The sequence below is a fragment of the Canis lupus genome, chromosome 9 (genome assembly GCF_003254725.2).
Source record: "Canis lupus dingo isolate Sandy chromosome 9, ASM325472v2, whole genome shotgun sequence".
Classification (NCBI taxonomy): domain Eukaryota; kingdom Metazoa; phylum Chordata; class Mammalia; order Carnivora; family Canidae; genus Canis; species Canis lupus.
This window is the reverse complement of record NC_064251.1, coordinates 56,333,086-56,353,010: the sequence shown is the minus strand read 5'-3', so window position 1 is coordinate 56,353,010 and position 19,925 is coordinate 56,333,086. Positions and strand designations below refer to the sequence as shown.

Here is a 19,925-nt window from a genome sequence, read left to right as displayed (position 1 = left end):
CTGGCTTGAAATCCAGGTCTTGACTGCTAATGTGGCCTGTTTCTTTAATTCCTCACCCTGCATTTGGGGCTACCAGGCCCACCTGGAGAACCTAGGGCTGGCTGCCTGGCCACAGCACTTTTCTCCAAAGCCCGCAGAACGCAGGCCTTTTTGTGACCCCTCTCCTGTGGTGTGCCAGCCGAAACATGGTTTGTATCCTGGCTCTGGCCCCAAGTCACTTAGGCTCTCAGTACTCGGTTTTCTCAGTAACAAGGAAATGAGATGAATGGTGTCTGCCCCTCATCTCTGTGATGATTAACTCCGATTGTGCCCAACAGGACCTAAATACCTATGTATCTGGTCAATCAGAGGTGCCCTTATCTGGTCCAAAGCAATGCACCTAGCAATGCGGCAGAGGAGGAGCCTCCCCTCAGTGGCCCCTGCCTGCGTGCTCCTGCACAGGTCAAGATGCAGAAGGGTGAGCGCCAGATGGCCAAAAGATTCCTGGAGGAGCGAAAGGAAGAGCTGGAGGAGGTGGCCCACGAGCTGGCCGAGACTGAGCATGAGAACACAGTGCTAAGGCACAACATCGAGCGCATCAAGGAGGAGAAGGACTTCACCATGTAAGGTGGCCCTGCCCCGGAGGATGTTCCCACTGGCCTGCCCCTGTCCCAGGCTCTGGAAATGGAGGCAGGCCCAGGCACTGTCCCCCAGTCACAGCGTGGCCCAGACTCGCAGCCGTTCAACGTCGCAAGCTAGTTACTTGTTGGCGCTCGTGATTTACGCTGGGTGTTGCGGGGGAGGGGACAAGGACCCCACAGGGTACAGTGGGGGTGGGGAAGCCTTTCTTGAAAAAGCGACATTTAAGGAAAGCCCTGCAGGATGGTCAGGAGATAGCTGGGAGTCCCAGGGAAGGAGGCATTCAGGGATCTCCCTTGAAGGTCCCAGGGAAGCAGTTTGCGACTGAAGGATGGAAAGCAGGCCAGTGCCAGGAGAGGGGTGGGCAGAGGGCAGGGGGGCCGTGGAGGCTGGCAAGGGCCACTCTCAGAGGTCGCTTTGTGAAGTTTGCATTGAGCAGCCGGGGAAGGGTTTTCAAAGCCAAGAGTGGTGGGGCCAGATTGCGCTCCAGTGTGAAGAGCAGATGAGATGGATCAAAAGCAGATCTGAAGGTGATGGGTACGAGGCTGGGGCGATGGCAAGGGACAGGGGTAATGCTAGTGGCCGAGAGGCCAGCAAGGCCACGGATGGCATAACGTTACCCGAGGTGAAGGCCCTGCTCTGGTGCCCAGGTAGCCCTCTAGGAGCCATCCCTCCCCCTCCCCCACTGTTCCCTGACCAGGAGATGAGCCTCGAAGGGCATTGTGAGGCGAGCTTCAGAGCTCTGGGTGGGCCGGGGCCTGGGAGAGCTCACAGAGCACTATTCTCTCTGGCCCCAGGCTTCAGAAGAAACACCTCCAGCAGGAGAAGGAGTGCCTCATGTCCAAGCTGGTAGAGGCTGAAATGGATGGAGCTGCTGCTGCCAAGCAAGTCATGGCTTTGAAGGATACTATCGGGAAGCTGAAGACGGTAGGTGGTGGGCAGAACCACCCAGCCTGGGACTGGGCCCGGGGGTGGGCAAATTGCAAGCTGGGGAGGGGTCTTTACGCAGTCATCAGGCTGACTTTATGACATCTCTGGGCCAGGGGAGGGCACACTGAACTCCTCAGCCTCCCACCCCCACTCTCACTTCTGGGGCCTGATCCTCGAGGATGACCCCTAGTGGCCAGGGTGTCTGAGGAGACCTCATCATGGGTCTCCTGGGATCATAGTGAGTCAAGGCTTAAGTCTTGATTCCTGCAAGTGTCAGGCACAGTTTGATTCCTGCAAGTATTGGCCACCAGGTGTTGTCCTCCTCCACTTCCTCCAGGAAGCCTGCCTCACTGTACTTGCCCACACAGAGCTCCCCAGCCCTTCCCCCACTTGCTGCTCTCAGCCCACCCAGCTCCTGCCCCCATCCTTCCAGGTCCTACCTCCTCCAGGAAGCCTGCCCTCGACTGCTCTGGCCCTGTTAACACGGCCCAGGGTTTCTTACCCTGGCTTCCTGGCACCTGTGCCTCTTAAGAGGGGCCTCCCTCCACTGCCTCCTCCTTTCTCCCCCTTCCCCCACCCCACCGTCTCTCCCCTTCTCCCCCTATATCCTGTAAGACTGTTTGCTGTCTTCCAGGAGAAACAAATGACCTGCACGGACATCAACACCTTGACGAGGCAGAAGGAACTTCTCCTGCAGAAGCTGAGCACATTTGAAGAGACCAACCGCACCCTCCGAGACCTGCTGCGGGAACAGCACTGCAAAGAGGTGAGTGAGCTCCTAGCTCCTGGCCACAGCTGCCTGCCCTCCCTCCCTCCCTCTGAACCCCTGCAGCACCACAGGCCCGTCCACTTGGAACCTCGGGACTTCATCTGTGATAAGAAAGTGCGCTCCGCACCTACATTGCGAGGGCCATGGGAATATGTGCCACAGTCTTCCCGGGAAGTGCTGGACACCCAGCACATGGGTGCTGCTGTGGTCATTGAAGCTGGAGCTGATGGCATCAGGAGTTGCTGAGGTGTCAGGGAGGCGCCGGGCCCTTGGTTCAGGGCTAGGGGACACCAGCTGTAGGGTTGCACTTGGTGTTCTTTAAAGATGGTTCCTAACAATATTCCATATTAGGAAATGATTCTGGAAAAACTGTTGGGTATCAACAGCTGTCTCCCTGTTGGGTTCAAACAAAAGAGGAACTGTAGTATGGTTTGGTTGTTTTTTGTTTTTATTTTTGTTTTTTATTATTTTTTAAAGATTTTATTTATTTATTCATGATATATATATATATATATATATAGAGAGAGAGAGAGAGAGAGAGAGAGGCAGAGACACAAGCAGAGGGAGAAGCAGGCTCCATGACGGGAGCCCGACGCAGGACTCGATCCCGGGACTCCAGGATCGCGCCTTGGGTCAAAGACAGGCGCTAAACCGCTGAGTCACCCAGGGATCCCCCATTTTTAAAAAATATTTTATTTGTTTATTCATGAGAGACACAGAAAGAGAGGCAGACACATAGGCAGAGGGAGAAGCAGGCTCCATGCAGGTAGCCCCATATGGAACTCGATCCCATGACTCCCGGATCACACTGTGAGCCAAAGGCAGATGCTCAATAGCTGAGCCACCCAGGCATCCCGGTTTTGTTTTTGTTTTAAGATTTTATTTATTTATTAGAGAGATTGACACTGAGAGAGAGATTGTGCAGGGCAGAAGGAGAGAGAAAAACAGACTCCCCACTGACCAGGGAGCCTGATACAGGGCTTGATCCCAGGATCATGACCCAAGCTGAAGGCAGAGGCTTCACCAACTGAGCCACCCAGGTGCCCCAGTTTATTTTACTTTTTTAGTATTATCAGCTTCTGGTTTGGATTTTTAAAAATTATTTAATATTTTAATTGTTTCTTGGCCTTTTGCCTAAGCTCAAGTGTAGTATCTGTTCTTATCAGTTTAATTATTAATAATTAATTAATTAATTTTGAAGTGGGCTCTATACCCAGTTTGGGGCTTGAACTCACAACTCTGAGATTAAGTCGCATGTTCCACTGACTGAGCCACCCACGGACCCCCCAGAAATTAGTATTTAAAATAAGTAAGATGTGGGGCACCTGGGTGCCCCACTTGGTTAAATGTCTGCCTTCGGCTCAGGTCATGGTCTCAGGACCCTGGGGTTGAGCCCTGTGTCAGGCTCCCTACTCAGCATGGAGTCTGCTTCTCCCTGTCCCTCTGACCTTCCCCCACTGCTTGTGCTCTTGCTCTCTCTCAAGTGAACAAAAAAATATTTTAAAAATAAGAGTAATATAAAGTGGTGTGGTCACTGGCTGGCTTTCTTAACAAAATCTTATCCATGTAGTTAAATCCTCCTTGTGTTGTCTCCTTTGGTGATAAGCTTATCAGAGGGATCCTTTATCTCCAATCTTATCATTTTTATTATTTACATATACATCCTTGAGTAACAGATAGTATTATTTAGCCTGCTTCCAAATCTTACATAAATAATTTTGTTCCACATGTATTCTTCAGAGTTTTCTTTTTGCCCTCAATATTTTTTTAAAAGATCTATTTATTTATTTATTTGAGAGAGGGAGCAGGGGAGGGGCAGAAGGAGAGGGAGAGAGTGAAAATCTCAAGTGGACTCCACACTGAGTGTGGAGCCCGACACTGGGCTCGATCTCTTGACCCTGAGATCATGACCTGAGCCAAAACCAAGAGTTGCACACTTAACCCACTGAGCCCCCCAGGCACCCCCACTCAGTACCCTCAGTATTTTTGAGATTTATCCATTTTTATCCCCAAGGACTAAGGTAGTTCATTTTCACTGCTGTGTTGTATTTTAAGATGATACCGCAATTTATCCTTTCTTCAGTTGATGGAGAAATATTCTCTATTTGCTGTTATAAGCAGTGTTATTTTGGGCATTCATGTACAGTGTCCTGGTGTACCCGAGAGTTCCTAGAGTATATTTCTTTCATTTTTATTAGTTACAGCTAAATTATTCTCTTAAAATTAATAATATCTTTATTTAATGTCTGGCTCAATGTTCTTGGGTGGGCAATTTTATCGTCTCTGGGCCTCAGTTTTCCCACCTGTAAAAGGAGAATATCATCTTCCACATGGCATCATGTGAGTACAGATGAGGGAGTGGCACACTGCCTGGCACATGATAGGTGCTTGGTAAGTGGTAGGTGCTGTTGCTGTTTGTCCTGGGACTGGGACCCCCAGGAAACCTTTTTCTACCCTGTTTTTTCCTTTCTGACTTCTTAGCATCTACTGTCCTCGGATCCCAGAATCTCTCATTGGAGATGAAGGGTCAGCCAGCAGGGAGGACTTCCCACCCACAGCAGATGCTCCCTGTTCAGTCCAGACTCTCGTCTCTTCCTGCCCATGTCCACTTGGGAGGGGAGCCCCCTCGCCTCAATCTCAGTGCTTGCTAGGGAGGCTCAGTGGATGGGAGTTTGCCCTGGCTGTGGAGTCAGTTGGCTTAGGGCCCACCTCTGCCATTTCCAGTTGGTGATCTCACACAGCTCACCTCACTTCTCCCAGCCTCCATCTCTTCTGTAGAATGGGTGTGGTGCATGGCTCCTTAAAATGGGGGATTTGGTGAGACTGTTTGTGTGGTGTCCAGAAGTTCAGAAGACATGGCATAAAGGGTAGTGAGAGCAGCATCAGTCCTAAGCTTTCATCCTGTGTTCTGTGCCTCTTCCTGTTGTTGGAGAAACCACGATGCTGGCTTGTCTCCTCTCCCAGTCCTGTCCTGGCTTGTGAAGGGAACCTGTGAGCCTGGGAAGAAAAGGGAGGGCAAGCCCCCCTCTAGAGAAGACTAGAGAAGGTTCACAGACACGGTCTACTGGGAAGATGGGTATGAGTAGACATTTGGGGGAAGAGGGAAGTCAGTGACTGATAAACATATGAATAATTAGAAAAATGCAAGCTAAAACAGCAGGAGTCCTGCTGGCAAAGACTAGCCTGCTGCCCAGGGCCCTCCTGTCCTGCCTGTGGCAATGCAAATCTGTGCAGGCACTTTGTAGGTCATTTCAGCTCACAAACCTGGCCCAGGCATTCCTCCTCTTGGTATCAACCCTAAAGAGACACTGTACATGCCTGTCCATTGCTACAGTGTTTGCAGTTGTGCAACCTGGGAACAGCCTCATCACCCGGAGGTTATGCATAGGGAGAGGTTAAAAATGCAATGGCATGTTAGAGAGAAGGCATTTAGGGATTACTGGTGGCTGGAGGAGGGGGACATGGAGATTGCTTTAACAGTTACAGGCTTTCCTTTGGGATGTTGAAAATGTTCTGGAACGAGCGAGTAGTGATGGTTGCACAATATTGTGAATGTACTATATGCCACTGAGATTTACACTTAAAAATGGTTCAAATGGCAAGATTTATGTTCTGCTTTTTTTTTTTTAAATGATTTTATTTATTTATTTGAGAAAAAGAGAGAGAGAGACAGAAAGAGAGAGAGAGAGAGAGAAAGAAAGAAAACATGCAAGCACAGGGGGGCAGCGAGGAGGACAGAGGGAGAGGCAGACTCAGGTAAGCAGGGAGCCCCATACCAGGATCCTGGGATCATGACCTGGGCCAAAGGCAGATACTTAACTGACTCAGCCTTCCAGGTACCCCTGGCAAGGTTTATGTTATGAATGTTTTACCACAATTTAAAACATTAATAATGTAATATGCCAAAAACCATTGAGTTGTGCATAGTATCCGAATTTTTATCTCAATAAAGCTGTTTGTTTTTTAAAGATTCTTATTTAGGGCAGCCCCGGTGGCGCAGCGGTTTAGCACCGCCTGCAGCCCAGGGCATGATCCTGGAGACCCGGGATCGAGTCCCACGTCAGGCTCTCTGTGTGGTGCCTGCTTCTCCCTCTGCCTGTGTCTCTGCCTCTCTCTCTCTCTGTCTCTATGAATAAATAAAATAAAATCTTTAAAAAAAATAAAAATAAAGATTCTTATTTATTTATTTGGGAGAGAGATAGAACATGAGGGAGAGGGAGAAACAGATTTCCCACTGAGAAGGGAGTCCTATGTGGGGCTCTATCTCAGAACCCAGAGATCATGACCTGAACCAAAGGCAGACACTTAACCGACTGAGCCACCTGGGGCCCTTGTTTGTTTGTTTGTTTGTTTGTTTTTTAGATTTTATTTATTTGAGAGAGAACATAAGCAGGGGGGAGAGGCAGAAGGAGAGGGAGAAGCAGACTCCCCGCTGAGCAGGAAGCCTGCCTTGGGTCTCCATCCCAGGACCCTGAGATCATGACCTGAGCTGAATGCAGACGCTTAACTGACTGAGCCACCCAGGCATGCCTGTTTATTTGTTTGTTTTTAAGATTAAAAAAAAAAATTTAAGTCATATCTACACCCAACGTGGGGCTCAAACTCACAACCCCAAGATCAAGAGTCACTCATTCCACCCACACTGAGCCAGCCAGGTGCCCCTCAATAGAGCTGTTTCTAAAAAATTCAAGTAGTAGCACAGAAATACAATATGTTATCATTTTGGTAAGATCACCCATAGATCCTTCTCCTCCCCGCTCCCCGACCTGTAAAAGGTGCTATTTCTCTAGGTGTATCTATATATAAATGCATAGAGAGAGGATGGGCAGGACCCTAATCAAACTAATAACAGTAAAGTGGGGTTTGGAGGTGGATGAGGGAACTTTAGCATTACTGGTTCACTGAATATTTTATAATGATTGCAATTTATTTATGACTCCTATAATTGGAAATATAAATTTTGGAAAAGAAAGAGAATCCGGAGGATGTAGACATCTGGGTTCATTGCTTAACCCCTGGTTCTGTCTGTCTTCCCTTGAAGGATTCCGAAAGGCTGATGGAGCAACAAGGAGCTCTACTAAAACGGCTGGCGGAGGCGGACTCAGAGAAAGCGGTAACACAGCGCCCCCTGCCGGCTCTAGTGGCTTATAGGCGACAGTGCGCTGAGGGGCTGGCCCAATGCAGTAGTGCTGGAGCCTGGCTCTGATAATTCTTTGCGCCTTAGTTTCATGATCTGTAAAATGGGCTGATGTCCCCTATCCTGCCTGCTCCGCTGGGCTTGTCTAGCTTGAACTACGACACTGAACACAACATAAGAACTGCTGCTGCTGGATTTACTAACCATCAGAGTCTGTTGCTTGAATTAACCATATTTGTATTATGGATTCAAAAGACTTTGACTCAACAGTTCCACTTCTAGAAATCACTCCCAAGGCGGCATACTCCAAAGTCTGGTCCATGGAACCCTAAGTTCCTCACAATGTTAATGGGTGCCAGACACAAAAGCAGGTAGTGATCTGAGGCCAGATAAATTGGGAAATGACTGGCTGACCTGTACAAAAAGTTCACTGAGTTAACTCCAAAGCCTTTTGGAGCATTTTAGGTATGAATGCCCTCGTGAGTCTCCAAGGGTTTGGCCCTTGGTCCTTAATGCCTCTCAGAACATCATGATGGGAGATTTGGCAGTGAAGGGGATGATGCCTAAGTCTATCTCCTCAGTTTGAGAGGCTGGGAATCAAATTATGAACATCAGTAAGTTAAAACTTTAAGCTGCCTTTTCAAAAGATATAGAAGATTTAAGCACAGTATGGTAAATGTTGTGGGATTGAAGGTTATGGAACAAAATGCATAAGACTTTTTAATGCATATTAGCCATTTGTCTTTGGCTGGGGAATTAATTATAGAGATTCTTTAGCATGTTTTTTGTTTTTCATTGTTTTCCACAGCTAACATTATTTTACTTATTTGTTTATTTTTAAGATGTATTTGTTTGAGAGAGGAGGAGATTTATTTATTTATTTATGACGGGGAAAGGGGGCACACATGAGTTGGGGGAGGGGCAGAGGGAGCGAATCTTGAAGTAGACTTCCCACTGAGGGGGGAGCCTGACTCCAGTCTCCTTTTCATGACCCTGAAATCATGACCTGAGCTGAAAGCAAGAGTCAGATGTTTAACTGCCTGAGCCACCTGGGCGCCTTTATCTATTTATTTTTAAATTATTATTATTTATTAAGTAGGCTCCACAGCATGGAGCCCAACATGGGGCTTGAACTCACAACGCTGAGATCAAGACTTGAGCTGAGATCGAGACTTGAACGCTTAACGGACTGAGCCACCCAGGCGTCCCTAACATTATTTTAAATTGCAAAATCAGGGAACCCTGGGTGGCACAGCAGTTTAGCGCCTGCCTTTGGCCCAGGGCGCAATCCTGGAGACCCGGGATCGAATCCCACGTCAGGCTCCCAGTGCATGGAGCCTGCTTCTCCCTCTGCCTGTGTCTCTGTCTCTCTCTCTATGTGACTATCATAAATAAATTAAAAATTAAAAAAATACATTGTAAAATCAATACCTGCTTGTCATCTTAAATATTTAATACAGGGAAGCCCGGGTGGCTCAGCGATTTAGCACTGCCTTCAGTTCACACCCTGGAGACTTGGGATCGAGTCCCACGTCAGGCTCCCTGCCTGGATCCTGCTTCTCCCTCTGCCTGTGTCTCTGCCTCTCTCTCTCTCTGTCTGTCTCTCATGAATAAATAAATAAAGTCTTAAAAAATTTTTAATGCAGATGCTGAGTGCTTCCTGCTAGGATCTTTGTGGCATGGGCCAGTGTATTTGGGACCTTGGGCCCTGGTGGCCAGGCACCATAGGAGTTGCTGTCCCCACCCCAACCCCCCCACCCCCACCCCCCGCCTGGCTTCTTTGCCCTTCCCTGGGGGCTCATGACAGTGTATGTTCTCTCTAGCGCCTGCTGTTACTACTGCAAGACAAGGACAAGGAGGTAGAAGAGCTACTCCAGGAAATACAATGTGAGAAGGTACCATCCCTGACAGTTACTCTTCCTAATGAGCCAGTAGAGCTTAGTGTATAGAGTGTACATTGGAATTGGAAACAGGGGTTCAAATGCTGGCTCTGTCACTTTCTCCATCTCTCCACAAAGGCTCAAGCGAAGACAGCATCCGAGCTTTCTAAATCCATGGAGTCCATGCGTGGGCATTTGCAGGCACAGCTCCGGTGCAAAGAGGCAGAGAACAGTCGCCTATGCATGCAGATCAAGGTACCTGCTGGCCCCACTGGTGGGGAAGGAAGGGCAGGGCATGGCAGTCCCAGGGCCGTGAGCCACACTCAGGAAGGCTTGGCCCCAAAGGTTTACGGGGTACTTGCTGCCAATGAGATCCTGCTTCAGAGAGATTCTGGGACAGAGGCAAGAGCAGTGGACCCTAGAGGCCCTGGGTACCCTTCCCTCCAGTGACTGGGTTCAGTGTCATGACCCAGGGCCAATCAATTAATCCCTTAGGCCCTCAGGCCTACCCCTGGGGAGGGAATGGTCTCAAATGCTGCTTGCCTGTGTGAGCCAGGGACCCTCTGAGGTCAGGCTCTGCCAAGTGACTGAGAGATTCTTCTGACCACAGTGTTGGAAGTTGAAGGAAGGATTCCAGAAGAGTCCTGTCCTAGCATTAAGACTCGATGGGTTTAGTGATCTGGAGAGGTGCCATGGGGAGCTGGGAATGGCCCCTATCCCTGGCCTGCATTTGGAGAGCCCTAAGCCCCCACACAGTTGGTGACCCATTTTCTCTTTCCTTCTCCACCATCCTCTCTTTTTGCTGGTCCTCTTTCCCCTCGCTCCCCACCACTCTTCTCTCCCCGCCATCCCCTGCTTCCGGCCCTCCCCTCCAAGAACCTGGAGCGCAGTGGGAACCAGCACAAGGCAGAAGTGGAGGCCATCATGGAGCAGCTGAAGGAATTAAAGCAAAAGGGAGACCGAGACAAAGAAACCTTAAAGAAGGCCATCCGAGCCCAGAAGGAACGAGCTGAGAAGAGTGAGGAGTATGCTGAGCAGCTGCATGTGCAACTTGCTGACAAGGTGGCGGGCCTTCCCTGAGGGTGGCCACGGGGTTGGGATGGGGGTGGAGGGCGAAGAGGGTAGAGGTATCAGTGCTGGCTAGGCAGTGCTGGCTAGGCGGTAGCCACTGGCTGTGAGCTGGCTGTGATCGGAGGGTTGGTGATGGTGGAAAGGGCAAATGTCCTGGGGCGAGGGGCGGCAGTGTGTGAGTAAATGGTAAAAGGATGAAAGCAGGGTGGGCGGCTGGCTGGAGACCCTGAAGGGGACATTTTAGTCAATATCGTGTGGGAATGATAGTTAAGAAGGATTTCCAAGTAAAGTGCATGTTATTGCTAGAAATGTAGAAGCTAACAGCTGGGCTCAGTCACCCTTGGTGTCTCTGGAAAGGGACTGTGGGGGTGAGGAGTCATCCAGGTGAGCCCAGCCCCCCGCTCCCTCGGCCTCAGTGCTGACCCATCACGGGGCTGACGGGTCCTGTGGTCCCATGTTCCCAGGATCTTTATGTCGCTGAAGCTTTATCCACTCTGGAATCATGGAGGAGCCGCTACAATCAAGTTGTGAAAGACAAGGGAGACCTCGAGTTGGAAATTATCGTCCTGAACGAGTACGTGTGTTTAGAGGAGGGCACGTGGGCTATTGAGGGAAAAGGGCATACAAGGCGGGTCCCAGCACCCTCACAGCTGCTGTGTAGTCTCACCCGTCAGGGGCTGCATTGGGCTGAGGTGTGGCAGCCCTGGCCGTCAATGTGGAGGGGCTGGGCTTCTCTGCTCACAGAGGTCCAGGAGCCACTGGAAATGCCATGTCTTCTCTCTATTGTCTGCCCAGTGACAGCAGCTGTTTTGCCTAGCAGTTGGTAGGTCAGAGTAGGGGGCAAAAGTGGCCTCGTTGTAGGGGACGGAACTCAAACCTTTCTCATCACTAGCTACCAGTGACCAGATATTCTCAGTGTCATCTATAATCCTGTATTCGTTTATTTGAAAAATATTTATTGAGCATCTGTTCTATACCAGGCTGTGTGCTGGCCTTCAGGGTCACAGCAGTGACAAGACAAATGCATCCCCTACCCTCTTGGAGTTAGCCCCGGACTCCAGGAGAGAACCCCAGACTACAGAGATGTGGACTCCCAGGGCTGTGGACTGATCATGGGGGAGTTAGCTGAGAAAGTGTCTCTTGATTTTGCTGTATTCTACTTAATTTAGCAAACATTCTGAGAACCTGCTATGTGTTGGGCCCCCTGCCAGGAGCTATCCTCTTGGGGTTCTCTGACTGGTAGGAGATAATGAGGGCAGAAGGATACATGGAACAGACGAGGAATTGGGGAAGGGATGCTCTAAGGAAGGACATCTGAACTGGGTTTTTAAGGGTGAGGAGGAGTTTGCCGGGTAGAACAACATGATGTGTTTGCTTGGGCCTACTACTCTGTGCTTAGCAAATATTTGCTAAATGAACTGTAATTGATCATTCCTGAGAGCACACACTGTGTAAAGTTTCTGTATTGGGTCTGTGGTCAAGATAAAGCAAGCATCTGAGAGCCCAAATGTTCCTGTGAGACCACAGTCTCGGTTGCTGGATTACAGCCCTGCTGAGTGACTGGTAGGGAGGGAAGGGAGTGAGGGCAGGTGGACACTTAGCGTCTTTCCCTCTGTGCTGTATACATTCGCTGCATTTTTTCTGTCCTGTGCTAGGTAAATGCTCACACATGTGAACAAGGGAGAGGAATGTCTGGGGGTGTCCCTGATCACCCAGCCTGGGAGTTCTGTCCTAACTTCAAGACCTGCTGGGCTAAGAGATCCATGGGGTGCCATGAAGAGTTGGGAAGGGACCCTGTCTCTGGTTCTTGTCTTCAGGGAGTGTCTTGGCCTCGTAGGAGGATTAGAAAACAAAGGCTTCTTTCTGGAGGGAGTGGTATGGGAGACAAATCTAGAGGCTGTTAGAAGAGGGGGTTTGGGGATCCCTGGGTGGCGCAGCGGTTTAGCCCCTGCCTTTGGCCCAGGGCGCGATCCTGGAGACCCGGGATCGAATCCCACGTCGGGCTCCTGGTGCATGGAGCCTGCTTCTCCCTCTGCCTGTGTCTCTGCCTCTCTCTCTCTCTCTCACTGTGTGCCTATCATAAATAAAGTAAAATAAAAAATTAAAAAAAAAAAAAAAGAAGAGGAGGTTTGTGGGAATGCCACAGCAGCAATGCCAGGGCAGAGCAAGGGAGTGGAGACTGGGGAGCAGACAGGGCACTAGGGAGGGACACTTGGCCCCACTCCACACAAAGACCTGGGCTTCTCAGAACCCACGTAATTGCTTCCCTTTGTCTGCTTTCACTCTGCGGCCTTCTAGCCGGGTGACAGATCTCGTAAACCAACAACAAACATTGGAGGAGAAGATGCGGGAAGACCGAGACAGCCTGGTGGAGAGACTACACCGGCAGACTGCCGAGTATTCCGCGTTCAAGCTAGAGAATGAGAGGCTGAAGGTCTGTAATGAGAGTGGGCCCACACCATGAATGGAGGGCAGCAGGATCCCTGGTGGGGCACTCCAGATGGGGCCCCACAGATGATTCAAGGCTCTTCAGAGGACCTGGAGGCAGCGACATGATTAGGATGGTGTGCACTAGAGTCAGAAAGGCCTGGATTTGGGGCACCTGGGTGGCTCAGCTGGTTAGGCATCTGTCTTCAGCTCAGGTCATGATCTCGGGTTCCTAGGATTGAGCTCCACATTGGGCTCTCTACTCAGTGCGGAGTCTGCTTCTCTCTCAAGTAAATAAATAAAATCTTGAAAAGAAAGGCCTGGATTCAAGTTCTGACTACCTTTCACTAGCTACAGACCCCTGGCTAGACGGTTTATCCTTTGTCACTGTGATTTTCTTAGCGAGAGGAAAGGAGACTCTGGTGAGAACATGGTAATGTGTGTGACATGCTTAACACGCACACTCAGCACATGTGGGTGAAACATACTTGACTGGAGGTGGGCACTGACTCCTGGGAAGCTACTGCCCCCTCCATAAACATCCATTCCCCTCACCTCCCAACCTCCCAATAGTGGAATGGTTGTCTCTACTTTATAGAATAAGGGGAGACAGGCTTAGAGGGGGGTCAGGTTTGTTGCCAAGATTTTGCCCTGGAAGTGTTAGAGCTAGTTAGGATTTATAGCCCAGTCATATTCTGAAGCTCCAGCTCTTAACTACTTGATGTGTACCCTCCTAGCACAATAGGGACGAGAGGCACTGGATTCAGGGTTCATGTTTCAGGAGCCAGGTTGGACCTTTTTAATTGAACTTGACCGTCAAATCTAGGTTTATGTGTTTATTTTTAAAAATACTTTATTTATTTATTTTTTTTAATTTTTATTTATTTATGATAGTCACAGAGAGAGAGAGAGAGAGAGAGGCAGAGACACAGGCAGAGGGAGAAGCAGGCTCCATGCACTGGGAGCCCGATGTGGGATTCGATCCCGGGTCTCCAGGATCGCGCCCTAGGCCGAAGGCAGGCGCCAAACCGCTGCGCCACCTAGGGATCCCTAAAAATACTTTATTTTTAAGTAATTTCTATACCCAACATGGGGCTTGAACTCCCAACCCTGAGATCAAGTTACATGTTCTACCAACTGAGCCAGCCGGGTGCCCCCAGGTTTATCTTTGCTTACTGATTTATCTGTTAATTGAGATTGATTTTTAAGGGAAGTATGACATATGGAAAGGTATACACATTCTAGAATATTCATAAAGTGAACACATTTTGTCCATCAGTCACCCTGATCCAAACCTTACTAGCATCCCGGTGACCTCATCCGCTTACAAATATCCATGGGAGAGGTGACTGTTATCTTGACTTCTCTCACCACAGATTAGCTTGCCTGTTTTTGACTTTCATGCCTGGCTTTCATTCAGCATTATGTCTGTGAATGATCCATGCTGTGTAGCAGGTCTTGTTCTTCAGGCTGTTTGGTCAGCCGTTGTAGGAGTACACCATACTATATTTATCCCTCTGGTCAATCGACATTTGAGTTGTATAGCATCTTCGTACATCTTTGAGTGCACCTATTTGGGGTATTTTTATAAGTTAAATACCTTGAGGTAGAATTGCCTGGTCATTGGATGGCGAGTATAAGTTCAGCTTTGGTAGAGGTTACCATAAAATAGGGCAGTTATACAAATTTATACTCTCTCATCAGGTGTGTGCAAGAGGCAACAGTTGCTCCCTGTCTCCTCGGGGACACTTGGTATTTGTCCTTCTCAATGGAGCTACTCTGGTGGGAGGGTTGCCACCTCATTTTGTTTTAGTGGGGTTGCTGGGAAGTGAAAGGCAGCCTCTAAGCCTAACAGGTGTTTAGGGGATTAGTTACAGCACTTGTGTCTGTGGAGGGTCATATAGTGTGGCCATGCAAAATGATGTTTGTAGGGGCACCTGGCTGGCTCAATCAGGAGAGCATGAAACTCTTGGGGTTGTGAATTCAAGCTCCTCGTTGAGTGTACAGATAATTAAAATGTTTTTAAAAAATGATGTTTTGGGATCCCTGGGTGGCTCAGCGGTTTAGCGCCTGCCTTTGGCCCAGAGTGCGGCCCTGGAGTCCCGGGATCGACTCCCACATCAGGCTCCTGGCATGGAGTCTGCCTCTCTCTCTCTTTCTATGTCTCTCATGAATAAATAAATAAAATCTTTAAAAAAATGATGTTTATAGAAATGTATTGTCTATAATGTTGTTGATGATGTTCTCTAGTAAAAGTTGAAAACGTTACAGAAATCTGATACAGAAGTGATGTTCTTTGTTTACTGTAGATGCACATTTTTCCAGTCCCCCCCCAATACTAATAAAGATATTCAAACACATACACACCCATTATTCTGCAGCTTGCTTGCTTTTCTCATTCAGCCATCTTTCATGGATATCTTTTTAAGTCAGGTTTTATTTTTTTTAGGTCAGGTTTTTGTTTTATAGCTTTATCTCTTTCAAATGATTGCATATTGTTTTTTTGTATTGAGATACTATGATTCCTTTTGTCCCTTCTACAAAAGGTGAACATTTAGGTTGTAGGAGAACATTTGTTGACTTGAGAAGTAGGTCACAATAATGGTTACATGAAAAAGCATGTTTCAAAGCAGTAAATACAATATAATCTCATTCCTGTTGAAAAAAATAATAAAGTATCTTCTCAGCTACAGACAGCAATAAAGCAAGGCATCATGCATCATGATTGGTTGTTTGTGGTCTTACCTCCATTTTCTTTTCTTTTCTTTTTTTTTTCTTTTTAAAGATTTATTGATTTGAGAAAGGAGCAGGGAGAGGGACAGAGAGAGAGGGAGAGAAGCAGACGGACTCCCTGATGAATGGGGAGCCCCATATGGGGCTCCATCTCATGAACCTGAGACCATGACCGGAGCTGAAACCAAGAGTCAGATGCTTAACTGACTGAGCTACCCAGACACACACCCTGTTTTTAAAATATTTATTTATTTATTTTAGAACAGCCAGGGGGAGGGACAAAGGGAGAGGGAGAAAATCCCAAGCAGGCTTCTCCCCACAGAGCCCGACTCAGGGCTTCATCTCACAACTGTGAGATTTTGACCTGAGCTGAAACCTAGAGTCAGACACTTAACTGACTGAGCCACCCAGGGACCCTTTACCTCCATTTTCTTTTTTTCTTTTTTTAAGATTTTATTTATTTATTCACGAGAGACACACACACACAGAGGCAGAGACAGGCAGAGGGAGAAGCAGGCTCCATGCAGGGAGCCTGATGTGGGACTCGATCCCGGGTCTCCCAGATCACACCCCGGGCTGAAGGCAGTGCTAAACCACTAAGCCACTGGGGCTGCTCAACCTCCATTTTCTTTAACGATTATGTATAACTTTTGTAGTAAGGACAAGAAAACACAGGAATTGCTTATTTGCATCTACAGTTGACCCTTGAACACATAGGTTTGAATTGTGTGGGTCCACTTATATATGGAATTTTTTTGATAAATACAGTTTAGTATTGTAAGTGTATTTTTCTTTTTTTTTTTTTTAAGATTTTATTTATTTATTCATGAGAGACACACAGAGAAAGGCAGAGACACAGGCAGGGAGAGAAGCAGGTTCCCTGAAGGGACTGATGTGGGACTCAATCCCAGGACCCAGGGATCATGACCTGAGCCAAAGGCAGATGCTCAACCACCAAGCCACCCAGGTGTCCCTAAATGTATTTTTCTTATGATTATCCTAACATTTTATTTGCTTTATCTTACTTTATTGTAAGATTACAGTATATAATACATACGTAGCATACAAAATATGTGTTTATTTTGTTGGTAAGGCTTCTGGTCAACAGTAAGTTGTTCGTAGTTAAGTTTTGGGGGAGTCAAAAGTTACAGGTGCATTTTCAACTGTGTGGGAGTTTGGTGGCTCTAAGCTCCCCATTCATTAGTTGCCCTGGTACCTCCCTTAGGAAATCTGCTAGTGTGGGTTTGAGTAGCAGGGCTTCCTTTGGCCCCTGGGAGTGAGAGTAGGATGGCTGCCTGCTCTGGGAACCTTCCTGGGGGTTACTCACTAGCCACCCCTTCCAGGCTAGCTTCGCCCCGATGGAGGACAAGCTCAATCAGGCGCACATTGAGGTACAGCAGCTGAAGGCATCAGTTAAGAACTACGAAGGGATGATTGACAACTATAAGAGTCAGGTAGGTGGTGGACCGGGATGTTAATCATGAAGCCTCTCCCAGGGTGAGCTGGCCATCAAAGGTGTTTTTCACCGAAACTCAGCTCAGTGCTTTGCTGCCCCCTAGGTGATGAAGACCAGATTGGAGGCTGATGAAGTGGCTGCCCAGCTAGAACGCTGTGACAAAGAGAACAAGATCCTTAAAGACGAGATGAACAAAGAGATCGAAGCGGTACCGCTCTCCTTGCTTGCTTTCTTCACCCACACAGGCCCATGTCTGTCCCCCTTGGTTGCCTGTGAGCCTCCCTGATTTAGACCAGAAAGATTAACGAGTTTTCTCATTGCTGGGCTGGTCCACGCTTCCCTGTACGTGCCTTCTCTCTCTTGAGCTGCTGTTCTATCCCGTTTCCTCCTGGTTTTCTTCTTTCTTCAGTTCCCTTAAAATAATCTCTCCTGCTTCAAGCATCCAAGTGAATTCAAATGTTCAAATCTGCCAGGTCTTAGGCATGCCTATTTCATTCTGGGTCAACCCAAAGATGTGCCTCCTCTCCCTTTCCTCTTTCCCCAGACAGCCTTATTCTAGAGCAAAGGGATCATTTCATCTTAATATTAACCTAGGAGAAGGGCTGAGTCACTAATCTGTTGCATAGCCTTGGGCAAGTCCCCCATCCCCATCCTGTCCCTAGCCTCCTTGTTAATACAGGATGGACTAAGTCAGAGAGTTCTAACCTTCTCCTCTGACCTGTAGCATTAAGATTGCCTTCCTAGGGGCTTTGGAGTTAGACTGGACCTTAATCCTGGCTCTATCAGTTTCTAGCTGAGCAACCTTAGGGAAGTGGCTTTGCTCTTATGATCCTTAGAGTCCTTATATTGGGACAACAGCATCTAATTTATAGGTTGTTGCATGAATTAATTGAGAGAACCCTTAGCATAGTGCCTGGGTCCTGGTGTTTGCTATGTAACAGTCATTATTCTTAAGTGATTAAAGGAGTGGCAGGCTTGAGGGCAAGTTAAGGTCAAGTGTGTCCCTCAGAGAACAGCTGGACACCCTCAGTGTTCTCACAGGATCCTCTTCTGGGGACCAAGGGTGACCCTGCCCTAACTCCAAAGGACTCTGGCTAGCCCCACCAGCAGGGGGACTCTTCCTAAGGGTGGGCTTTTCTCTCCCACTGCAGGCCCGTAGGCAGTTCCAGTCCCAGCTGGCTGACCTGCAGCAGCTGCCTGACATCCTGAAGATCACAGAGGCTAAGCTGGCAGAGTGCCAAGACCAGCTGCAGGGCTATGAGAGGAAGAACATCGACCTTACAGCCATCATATCAGACCTGCGCAGCCGGGTAAGGGACTGGCAGAAAGGGTCCCACGAACTGGCGCGAGCAGGGGCCCGCTTACCAAGATGAGCTGCACATACCCCCCAAGGGAGGACCACTTCCTTTTTCTTGGCTGCCGCTTTCTGAAAGGAGTGAGCTATCATCAGTGCTGTGAAATAAAAGTCTGGTGTGCCAAATGCCTTGTGTTTGCACAAAGTGATTGTAGTTATAGGAGTCGTCACTCTGCTGTGCTGCCCTGCCCCCGGAAGCTCCAAGTCTCTAACTGCCTCTGCTCTTCAGGCTCTCCTGCTGTGCTGGGCCACGCCTCCAGCAGAGACACCCAGCCAGAAGTGTTCTTTTCCCCAACTTTCTCTTGCTTGAGCTGCCTTTCCCTACTCTTACCAGATCCATGGCCTGAGGTTCTGACCTGAAAGAGGGCTCCTTCCCCCTAGAAGCAGACTGCCTCTTGGTTACTGGAATCCTGCCTCTGGTCTGTGCCTCTCCTTTGTAGTGGGACCTTGGGCCAGGCCCTTCTCCACTCTTGACCTACTGCCTTGTAACAATAAACGTAGCTGTGGTTTTTGTGAGCACAGACTTTGTACTCCAGTATTCTCTCATGTAATTCTCCCAAGAACTTTGTGAGGCATAGATACTATTTTCTCCATTTTCCTAAAAGCAGCCCAAGGCATAGAGATACAATTTCCTGAGGTCACAGAGCTGATAGTTAATGAACAGGGCTTGGAACCCAGCTAGCTCCATCTGCTTTCCAAGCCCGTGTTCTCAGTCCTCTTAAGTTGCCTGCCCTGTCTTGAGCCTGAGCATTCTGAGGGCCTTTTGAGGCTGCCATCTGAGACTTCTGCATATGGCAGCTCTCTGGATAACTTCTCAAACTCGCCAGCCTGAAAGACTTGCTAGGTTTCCTGTTGCCTCACCTGCACTTGTCCCTCATCAAAGGGAGAATGAAATCAGCGGTGTCAACAATGTAGTTGGTAAAGCTCCGTGGCCTGGTCATGTGGGCCAGTTAAGCCCGCCATCTGCTTCTGTCTTCTGTCTGCCCTGGATCCTATTGAGTGGCCTCTCCTGATCAAGAAATCGTCACCGTGGTTCATTGGGATGAAACCTGACTTCTCTTCGTGTGGGGAAAGCCTTCACAGGAGCTGGGCCTAACCTGTCCTACCTCTCCTCTCTCCTCCAGGTTGTGCGTTGAGACTTGGATGCCTGTTGAGGGCAGCATGCCCCTCTCCTGGGTGTGGATGACAGGTCCTAGGGGGAAGGGAGGGCTGCACCAGGAAGTTCCTTCATAAACCAGTCTGTGTTCCTGTCATTTTAGATCGAACATCAGGGGGACAAGCTGGAGATGGCAAGAGAGAAACATCAGGCTTCACAGAAGGAAAATAAACAGCTGAGTCTGAAGGTGGATGAACTGGAGAGGTTAGAGGCACTTGGTCCCATCTCTGTCCTCTTCCTAGGACCTGAGACTTTCAGCCACTTAGCTGCTCTGGGCTTACTGTGCAGAAGTGTTTGAGGGACTCAAGGTCCTGGAAGGTACAGGGCAGACCTCAGAGGAAAAGCTGTTTCCATCGCAGTGGTAAGCATTGGGGGAGAGAGGAAGGCAGTCTCT

The 19,925-nt window shown here is 48.6% G+C and overlaps 1 protein-coding gene and 1 pseudogene across 20 annotated transcripts in view; both read left to right on the top strand.

The window, feature by feature from the left end:
• ODF2 (outer dense fiber of sperm tails 2) overlaps nt 1–19,925 on the top strand; it is a 35,789-nt gene that overhangs the window by 12,135 nt on the left and 3,729 nt on the right. For all 20 annotated transcript variants that reach the window (XM_025475341.3, XM_025475346.1, XM_025475335.1 and 17 more), the window contains 13 exons: nt 442–602; nt 1,416–1,545; nt 2,183–2,314; nt 7,359–7,430; nt 9,278–9,349; nt 9,473–9,589; nt 10,211–10,396; nt 10,870–10,979; nt 12,704–12,839; nt 16,909–17,019; nt 17,125–17,229; nt 18,173–18,331; nt 19,635–19,735. In XM_025475341.3, coding sequence (XP_025331126.1) covers nt 442–602; nt 1,416–1,545; nt 2,183–2,314; nt 7,359–7,430; nt 9,278–9,349; nt 9,473–9,589; nt 10,211–10,396; nt 10,870–10,979; nt 12,704–12,839; nt 16,909–17,019; nt 17,125–17,229; nt 18,173–18,331; nt 19,635–19,735 — 1,592 coding nt within the window. The remainder of the gene's footprint in view (nt 1–441; nt 603–1,415; nt 1,546–2,182; nt 2,315–7,358; nt 7,431–9,277; nt 9,350–9,472; nt 9,590–10,210; nt 10,397–10,869; nt 10,980–12,703; nt 12,840–16,908; nt 17,020–17,124; nt 17,230–18,172; nt 18,332–19,634; nt 19,736–19,925) is intronic.
• On the top strand, nt 3,432–3,535 carry LOC112677729 (U2 spliceosomal RNA; annotated as a pseudogene).